Consider the following 10,155-nt stretch of genomic DNA (forward strand, 5'->3'; position numbering starts at 1 on the left):
AAATTGTATTTATACAGGCAAACCTGGATGATTGAGCAGTCTAACGACTTACCGTTGCGTACAGGAAACAAATGTAATCGGCTGATTTGTTTACCATTTATTTGTCTCCCACAGATTTTGAAGTTTGAACATTTTCTCAACACAAATAGTTTTCTATTTCTCGGTTCTCAATTATCCATGTTTGACTGTATCTGCAGCTCCTCTCCTGTTTGTTTAGGCCCAAATTTCGCAGTCAATCTTGGATAATTTTACTTACCTACCTAAATGGTATCCTGTGTCTTTCTCGCCAATCTGATGAGAGAGATTCATGGGGTGGATGTGAGTACCTTGTTGCCAAACGGAGGATAAAAACCCCCTAAAAACCCTAAAAGTAGGAATACACTATCATCACATCACGTGACGTGACGTAACATGATGGTAGTGTGCCTGTCCTGAACGAAATTAGCTTCAATATTATGGGAAAACTTTGAACTACATCTATCTGACTCCCCGGGTTTCTAAAGGGAAAAAGTGTGTTTCTAAAGGGAAAAAGGAAGGAATTTTAATTGTGTTGAGCATAAATGCTTGTCACAAATGTCGTCCCCTGCTTAATACACTACGCTAAATTTTATGACTTGACTTGGACTCGAACCACCAACCTCCAGATCCAGAGTCCACCGCGCTAACCACTGCAACACTGAGGTTGGTTGGTAGTGTGTTTCTACCTTAACAGTTATACATTACAGTGACGATAAACCCCATGCTGGATTCTACACCTACCAGGCTCCTGTGCCCTAAATCACCAAAGTATGGAAAAGTATCTTACAAGTGTAATAGCCAATGGAAAAGCAGAATTTTGAATTTGGACGAATACTCTCAACCCACACCAGTCTGCTTCTTTCCTCTCTCTCTCTCTCTCCCTCTCCCTCCTTCGTTTATCAATTTAGGTAAAGAGATTTTATACGCAGAGAGAGAGAGAGAGAAACAGAGAGATAGAAAATGGAATGAGATGGAGAGAGTGGGTGGAATGAAAGAGAGAGACTAGAATGAGACAGAGAGAGAGAGAGAGAGAGTGGGTGCAATAAAGGAGAGAGACAATTTAGACAAATGGGTTGAAAGAGTGAGAGGGAGAAGGGTATCGAGTGGGTGCAATAAAGGAGAGAGACAATTTAGACAAATGGGTTGAAAGAGTGAGAGGGAGAAGGGTATCGAGGAATTTTCTAAGACAATTTATTACAATTTATAAACCTAAATAGCCAAGGTTGAAGTGGTACGCTCTCTTTTAGCCAGCCTAGTTAGCTTAGTTGGTAGTGCGTCTGCCTCGTAAGCGCAAGGCCGCGGGTTCGATTCCCGCCCGGGGCGGATTTTATCCTGATGGGATAATGTTCGTTGTCGGAACGGCTGGCTTTCTCCTATCCTGTCTTCCTTCTCTCTTCGATTTCGGGACGATAAGACCATAGCAGTTACAGTTCCCTCTGTGAAACCTCTTGAAAAATAAAAATAAAAAAAAAAAAGTGGTACGCTCTCTCTCTCAATTGGTAACATTCTGGCGTTCTTGCCCTCTTTCCTCAGCACCTAAAAATAAATCAGCCAGCCTAGTTAGCTTGGTTGGTTGTAAGCGCTAGGCCGCGGGTTCGATTTTATCTTGAACGGATTGTTCTCGGAACGGCTGGCTTTCTTCTATCCTGTCTCCCTTCTCTCTTCGATTTCGGGGCGATAGGACCTTAGGAGTTACAGTTACCTCTGTCAAACCTCTTGAAAAAAAAAAAAATCTTTCCTCAGCACCTTAAAGTAAATAGGAACCTAGGTACTTACCTACCTAAATGGTATCCTGTATCTTTCTCGCCAATCTGATGAGAGAGATTCATGGGGTGGATGTGAGTACCTTGTTGCCAAACGAAGGATAAAAACCCCAAAAGTAGGAATACACTATCATCACATCAAGTGACGTGACGTAACATGATGGTAGTGTGCCTGTCCTGAACGAAAATAGAAAATACCTACAATATTATGGGAAAAATTTGAACTAAGATCTTTCTGACTCCCCATGACTTCACGTGACGTGATGCTAGTGTGTTTCTACCTTAACAGTTATACATTACAGTGACGATAAACCCCATGCTGGATTCTACACCTACAGGCTCCTGGAGTTGACGATACCGATTTCAGATAGGTGAAACCCTTGAAAAAAAATTTCCGGCAAAATCGTACTTTTCTGCTGATAACATGGGTACGGATGGAAGGACATTTCTGGGTCAGATTGGAGTAGAAGGACACTGGACACCAGTAGTCCTTGGCGCCGAAATAGATGCGGAATTTGGACGCGTGCTGTTCCAACGTCTGAAATCATTAAATGGGATAGATAAAAATAATCAAAAATGGATTGTCAATGGATTGGACATTTGTTTAGACACAATGAGTATTCGGTCAATATCATAGAAGGAAGAAGAGATGGCAAGCAAGGAAGAGGAAGGCCAAGATTGATGTACATTGATCAAGTTGTGAAGGCATCGATTATACAGTATACCTGCCTCGGTGGTGTAGTGGTCAAGACGCTCGCCTGGTAATCAAGAAAGCGTGGGTTCAATCCCAGCCGAGGTGTGGAATTTCATCATCAATATTTTTCGAGAACTTGACTACAGTAATACTTATTTGTCTGCTGCTCGGGCGGTAAAAGGACTCACTCTTTAGTCCTATTTCCAAAATAGTCTGAAACACGTGTTGACGATACCGATTTCAGATAGGTGAAACCCTTGAAAAAAAATTTCCGGCAAAATCGTACTTTTCTGCTGATAACATGGGTTCGGCGGTTTACATTCAGCTGTCACTGTTCGTGGCAATTAGCTTTGCCGAAAAAAAAGAGAGAAGCTTTTTAAAAGCTTGTCATGGCGTAGCGCAGGCTTGAAACTTTGCCTCTCTCTATTCTCTCGTATACATATACAGTATACCTGCCTCGGTGGTGTAGTGGTCAAGACGCTCGCCTGGTAATCAAGAAAGTGTGGGTTCAATCCCAGCCGAGGTGTGGAATTTCATCATCAATATTTTTCGAGAATTTGACTACAGTAATACTTATTTGTCTGCTGCTCGGGCGGTAAAAGGACTCACTCTTTAGTCCTATTTCCAAAATAGTCTGAAACACGTGTGCCTGACGGTCAACTATCCAAATATCAACCACGAGCAACGTTGGTTAGCTTCTGTGATCCGTTGGGATTCGATCCACTGCATGTGCTACCTACCGCTCGATTTTGATGAAATTTGTAAACATGTTCAATTGCGGTATCTATCTGCATAGGAGGTAGGTACCTACCTACATTCTTCAAATGAAATTTTCGTTTTAAATTTTAGGGCCCATCCGTCCTTTGAAGCCCGTTTCAAAAATTATTTGAAATTTTAATGAAATTTTGGGAAACATTGAAAACAATATTTTTATGAACATTTCTGCTAAATTTTCTTTTAAATCGAGCTATCCGTTCAAAAGTTATGTCGCATGATAAACAAATTAAAAAACAAACTTAGCTTCTTATGTGATCCGTTGGGATTCGATCCACTGCACGTGCTACCGCTCGATTTTGATGAAATTTGTAAAAATGTTCAATTTAGTGTTGGGAATAATCGATTATTTCACATAATCGATTATCAATAATCGATTATAAAAAATAATCGATTAATCGATTATTAATCGATTAATAATCGATTATTCTAATACGTGGAAAAGTCATGAGAAAAGTGCCTTACCCTAAGGGGAAGGGGGGGGGGCACTTCTTGTACTTTTAGCACATCACATTAACAACTAAAAAGTAAAAACCAATGAGCCTGTCATCAGTCAACCAGTTAAGACTTAAGTCTAATGACTAATGATAACTGAACTAAGAGCTAACTAATAGCTCATCTATTGGGGGTGTCACGGGCGATAACTACGATAAGACCTTAGCCTTAGACTGATGGTCCAGTTCCTTCTATTTAACCTCATATAAGATAAATATATAGGTAGGTAATACACATAAATTACATAATGACATACATACATGTTAAATATTTTTCATGCAACAAGAAAAAAAAAAAAGTTTAAGAGGAAAGAATTAGAATTGGCAAAAATACCAAAATGTGAATTTCCGATTATTTTTCATAATCGATTATACTTTCGATTATTTTTTATAATCGATTACGATTACGATTATCAATAATAATCGATTATCATAATCGATTATTCCCAACACTAGTTCAATTGCGGTATCTATCTACATAGGAGGTAGTTAGTAGTTACCTACCTACATTCTTCAAATTTAATGGAATTTTCGTTTTAAATTTTAGGGCCCATCCGTCCTTTGAAGCCCGTTTCAAAAATTATTTGAAATTTTAATGAAATTTGGGAAACATTGAAAACAATATTTTTTTTATGAACATTTCTGCTAAATTTTCTTTTAAATCGAGCTATCCGTTCAAAAGTTATGTCGCATGATAAACAAATTAAAAAACAAACTCTGTTGCGACCAGCGATGGCATCACTAGAGCAAAATACATAGGTCGTGCTGTACGGAGATACGATTAAATTTAATGTCTGAAAAATCCTTCCACGATAAGGACAGTAAAAAGACCTAAAAGTCGGAAGCTCTGATGTCTAACGTGTCAAAATAGCGATGTTCCTAGGGCCCCATTACATAACAGTTTCCTAAAATGTCATCAATAAAGACGACGAGGGATGACATAAAATGCTTGGAAAATGGTGCGATAAAAAGAGAACGAAACTTAAATGAGTTGTAAAGAGGGAAAAATGTTGAGAAAATTTATGCTGTAGAAATTCCTACTGACAAATTTTATTATGCGTCTGCTGCTACTTCTTTATCCTCCTCCTCCTCTTCTTCTTCTTCTTCTTCTTCTTCTTCTCCTCATTCTTTCTTTTTTTCTCATTCTCCTCGTCATCTTCTTCCTTGTTTTTTTTTTCTCTTCTTCTTCTTCTTTTTATCTTCTTCTCCTTCTCTTCCTCTTTTTCTGCGTTTCGTTCCTTTTCCTCTTTCTGTTTTTCCTCTTATTCTCTTCCTCCCCTCTTCTTCTTCGTCTTCTTCTTCATTCCCGTCCTCTATCCTCTTCTTCCTTTTCCTTCTCTACATCTCACCTCTCCTTCTCCATCTTTTTTCACCCCCTCTCTCTATTCTCTCCATTATCTCTTTCTACTCCTTTTTTTTATCATCTTCCAATCTCACCCATTGTAGTGTTTATCTTCTCCTCTCTCTTTCCTTTCTTCCTCCTCCCCCTCCTTTTTTTACTGTCTTCTTCTTTGCCCTCGCCAGTCTGCGTCCTTCCTTTCTTCTTTCTTTTTATAGTTCTCTCTCTCTCCCCCCCCCCTTCTGGTTTTGGGTAAACAAAATTTTCCGAGTGAGATGCCCTTCGCACTCACAACCTTCGCTATTGATATAGCGTGAGGAAATTCGGGCTAGTCTAATCCCTGTTTATAGTCCCTCAGCCAGACTATCCCTCAGCCAGACTACTAATTTACAATTAAATTATAATTACTTTTCGTACCCATATGGCAAAGAAAATATTGAGCAATGAAGAATATTTAAAATATCGTATCGTATACCTATTTGCAAATACAAAGGTAATTATTATGTACCTACCTAATGTCTTTCATGGAATTTCATATTAGTCCAAGTCCTCTTCATATTAGAGGCAGATCAATTTCTATTCCAGGATGCTGGCTCAAATCCTATCTAAGCTCAAATCCTATCTAGGCTCAAACTCTATCTAGGCTCAAATCCTATCCAGGCTCAAATCCTATCCAGGCTCAAATCCTATCTAGGCTTAAATCCTATCCAGGCTCAAATCCTATCCAGGCTCAAATCCTATCTAGGCTCAAATCCTATCTAGGCTCAAATCCTATCTAGGTTCAAATCCTATCCAGGCTCAAATCCTATCCAGGCTCAAATCCTATCCAGGCTCAAATCCTATCTAGGCTCAAATTCTATCTAGGCTCAAATCCTATCCAGGCTCAAATCCTATCCAGGCTCAAATCCTATCTAGGCTCAAATCCTATCTAGGCTCAAATTCTATCTAGGCTCAAATCCTATCTAGGCTCAAATCCAAGATGACCAAGTTCTAGTCTAGGATGCTGACTTAACTCCTCCTTCGCGGTCCTCTTCGTACCAGGTGGCCAATTTTTCGGCCATCTCTTTGGAGGATCGCAGGATGAACGCATGCTTGATGTTTTCCGTACACATTAGTTCCCTTTAAAAAATAGCTCATCCTAGGGGATTTCGCCAAAAATAAATGCTAAAAAAGTTCGGAGCAAAATATACTGAATGACTGAGGTCACTGACCTTAAACGCTAAAACATCGTAAAGTGTTGCAGAAGGTACCTACCTAATATCTTTCTACCTACTTACCTACCTATGAGTCAGTCAGAAACATAATTATTTTTATGAGTGATTATAATTTCTTCTTCTTCGCCTTTTCCCATGTTCAGATGGGGTCGGCGTTTGTCATCGGCCTCTCAATCAGCTTTAGAGTGATCGCTTTGAGGCCAACTTTTGCGACCAGCGATGGCATCAGTAGAGCAAAATACCTACATAGGTCGTGGTGTACGGAGATACGATTAAATTTAATGTCTAAAAAATCCTTCCTATACGATAAGGACAGTAAAAAGACCTAAAAGTCGGAAGCACTGATGTCTAACGTGTCAAAATAGCGATGTTCCTAGGGCCCCATTACATAACAGTTTCCTAAAATGTCAATAAAGCCGACGAGGGATGACATAAAATGCTTGGAAAATGGTGCGATAAAAAGAGAACAAAACTTAAATGAGTTGTAAAGAGGGGAAAAATGTTGAGAAAATTTATGCTGTAGAAATTCCTACTGACAAATTTTATTATGCGTCTGCTGCTACTTCTTTCTCCTCCTCCTTCTCCTCCTCCTCCTCCTCCTCCTCCTCCTCCTCTTCTTCTTCTTCTTCTCCTCCCCCTTATTCTTCTTCTTCTTTTCCTCTTCCTTCTCATCCTTTCTTTTTTTCTCATCTTTTTCTTCTTCCTTGTCTTTTTTTCTCTTCTTCTTCTTCTTCTTTTTCTCCTTCTCTTCCTCTTTTTCTGCGTTTCGTTTCCCTCCTTTTCCTTTTTCTGTTTTTCCTCTTATTCTTTTCCTTTTCCTCCCCTCTTCTTCTTCTTCATTCCCGTCCTCTATCCTCTTCTTCCTTTTCCTTCTCTACATCTCACCTCTCCTCCTCCATCTTTTTTCACCCCCTCTCTCTATTCCCTCCATTATCTCTTTCTACTCCTTTTTTTATCATCTTCCAATCTCACCCATTGTAGGGGTTCTTTTCTCTGAAAAAGAGGCGAAAAAAATGGGAAAGCGGTCGGTTTTTTTCTTCTCAGCATTTTCCGAACCTTCAGTATTAAAGCATTTCGCGTGGTGACGGGATTTCAACAAAAGAAATTTCGTTGCAATTTTTTCCAGTTGAAAAAATATCGCGCATATTGTGGTAGGTAGATGTAATTTGTGGTGATTTTTCTTTAAAAATTAAACGTAATATTGAATTGCGATATCTGTATTTTTTTTTTTTTTCTCCCGAAATGTGTGCCTAGTATTGTCGTATATTTGTGCTGAAAGTGTGTGGAGTTGCTACATTTATTGGAATTTAAATTTAAAGGTAAGACTTGGTAGGAAATTAATATTTTTAGTGCTAGATATTGGATTTTTTATTTATTTTTAAAACGTATTTGATAGGACCTAGTGCTTATTTTATTGCCAATAAATATTTGTATCATAAGAATTAAATTTTGATTAACGAAAGGAATCTTGATTGTATTAAGCACGAATTTAACCAGCAGCGTACATAACACGTTGAATGAACCATCAGTTCCCGATGAATCACCAAAGTTATGCAACGTTGCGCGTGGTTGGCCTTTTCCGATCCCACTCAGGCTGGATGAGATAAATGTGAGGTGGCTAGTAGACTGTCACCAAACAGAGGGTAAAACCTCCGTCATTAAAGACTTTAACAGCCAGCCTAGTTAGCTTAGTTGGTAGTGCGTCTGCCTTGTAAGCGCTAGGCCGCGGGTTCGATTCCCGCCCGGGGCGGATTGAGAGGGGATGTGGGACTGAATGAAGGTGAGCTTGTGTTGCGTCTGACCGGAGAGATTGTAGAGGGCCTCGTTGGATTTGTCAGACAGCGGGGGGAGGCTGAGTTGAGGCTCGTGCCGTGACGGAGGGAGTTCGTGTCCTGAGGAAGGAGAAGATTTTCGTGTCACTTTCACTTCTCATTGCTTACGGACAGAATAAACAAAAATAAGCCCAAAAACCAAATCGACTGCCCAACTTTCGATAGTGAATAACTCGCGCATCATTCGATCAATTCGGTCAAAAACTATACAGTTCTATTCTGACCCAAAGTCTAGCAGTGTCCCTAACAATTTTGATTGAACAAATACTTTTTATTCAATTTATTTGGTTTAAAATTTAAAGGAGCCAGGCCTAGTTAGTTAGTTTGGAAGGTAGCCTGCCCGCCTTCCCGCCAGGGTCGAACATTATCGTAAACAGGTAAGGTTCATTCTCGAAACCGATGGCTTTCTTCTATCCTGTCTTCCTTCAAGTTCCTTCTCTCTTCGATTTCGGCACGATAAGAGCTCCCTTGATACAGTTCATTCTATCAAACCTCTTGAAGGCCGGCCTTGTTAGCTTGGCGGATTTTATCCTGAAGGGATAAGGTTCGTTTTCCGAACGGCGAACTTTCTCCTATCCTGTCCTCCTTCTCTCTTCGATTTCGGGACGATAAGACCCTACCAGTTACATTTAACCTCTACAATTCAAATACTAAAAAAAAAAAGAAAAAAAACTCACCAAATCTATGAAAAACCATCCAGATACCTACTTACCTGCATGACTAATCATCCAAACGGGCACCTTGGTCCTGTTATGCAGCTCCTCCAGGAATGTCACATAGTATAACGTTACCCCAGGGTTTCCAGAGATACACAGAAACAATTCCTGGACCCCGGTCAGATCTTGGGTGGGAGATTTACCCCAGGACAGAATCCGGGTGGGGACTTTGTTCACCTCCACCCATTGGTCTTCGAAACTCATGACAGCCCCGGGGTGGTGGGTGGTTGGAGAATGTTTTCCGAGAGGAATAGAGGTGGTGTGGTGGTTAGATTTAAGTGGGGTAGTTAATGTTCAAAGCAGGAGGTAAATCCTATGATCTGTGTTTTTTCGAGTGAGGGGTAGTAGTGATAAATCGGGTGGTTAGAGATTTAACCGGGGTGGTGGGTGGTTAATGTTCAAAGCAAGTTAGGGAATGTTTTCCGAGAGGGATAGAGGTGGTGTGGTGGTTAGATTTAAGTGGGGTAGTTAATGTTCAAAGCAGGAGGTAAATCCTATAATCTGTGTTTTTTCGAGTGAGGGGTAGTAGTGATAAATCGGGTGGTTAGAGATTTAACCGGGGTGGTGGGTGGTTAATGTTCAAAGCAGAAGGTAGGGGGTAGGATGCGCGGTTGGTGGAGTTGACGAGTTTGGTGGTTAAAAGTTTAGGAAGGGTGGTTAGAGTTGGTGTTCTGGGGTAGGGGTTCTAATGACTAGAGTGAGTGGTGATTAGTCTTTGGGGTAGGGGCAGTGGATGGGTTGAAGAGTTTTTCAAATGTGGGGACAGTGGACAGTTGGTAATCTGGAACAAGACAAACGAAAGCAGAGGTTTTTCTTTATTAATTAAATTTGGGCACGATCGTAAGGACATTTTTTCCGCACAGTTCACTGATGCACAAACACACCAGGTGTCTAACAAATTGACCGCTGCTCCATTCAGTATTCAGTTTCTATCTTTTTATTGGAGCAGTTATCAATTTTCCGCTGGTCAGGGGTTAGGTGGCCGTAAGGAAAATACACCTCATAATAGCGAAAGCAGAGGTTTTCTTTTATTAATTAAATTTGGGCACGATCGTAAGGACATTTTTTCCGCGCAGTTCACTGAAGCACTAGCACACCAGGTGTCTAACAAACACATCAGTTGTCTAACAAATTGACCACTGCTTCATTCAGTTTCTATCTTTTTATTGGAGCAGTTATCAATTTTCCGCTGGTCAGGGGTTAGGTGGCCGTAAGGAAAATACACCTCATAATATGGGTGTCAGAAATCTATGTAGATCAGCCCTAACTAGGTATGTACACATCTCAAAATTTGACTGGTAAAATATTTAA

The 10,155-nt window shown here is 40.2% G+C and overlaps 1 protein-coding gene and 1 non-coding gene across 2 annotated transcripts; one reads left to right on the forward strand and one right to left on the reverse strand.

The window, feature by feature from the left end:
- The first annotated feature begins 1,268 nt into the window (after positions 1-1,268).
- On the forward strand, positions 1,269-1,341 carry Trnat-cgu. Its single transcript has one exon. It is a non-coding gene; the product is annotated as a tRNA-Thr (tRNA).
- Positions 1,342-1,843: 502 nt separating this feature from the next.
- On the reverse strand, positions 1,844-9,242 carry LOC103509552 (lipid droplet-associated hydrolase-like). The gene is made up of 4 exons (XM_008474177.2): positions 8,841-9,242; positions 8,046-8,188; positions 2,191-2,319; positions 1,844-1,864 (listed from the first exon to the last, which is right to left on the reverse strand). Exons 1-4 carry the CDS (start codon positions 9,046-9,048, stop codon positions 1,844-1,846), a joined length of 501 nt encoding a protein of 166 aa, XP_008472399.1. The 5' UTR covers positions 9,049-9,242.
- Between the last annotated feature and the right edge of the window lie 913 nt (positions 9,243-10,155).

Source organism: Diaphorina citri, unplaced genomic scaffold (assembly GCF_000475195.1).
Source record: "Diaphorina citri unplaced genomic scaffold, Diaci psyllid genome assembly version 1.1 scaffold23, whole genome shotgun sequence".
Taxonomy (NCBI): domain Eukaryota; kingdom Metazoa; phylum Arthropoda; class Insecta; order Hemiptera; family Psyllidae; genus Diaphorina; species Diaphorina citri.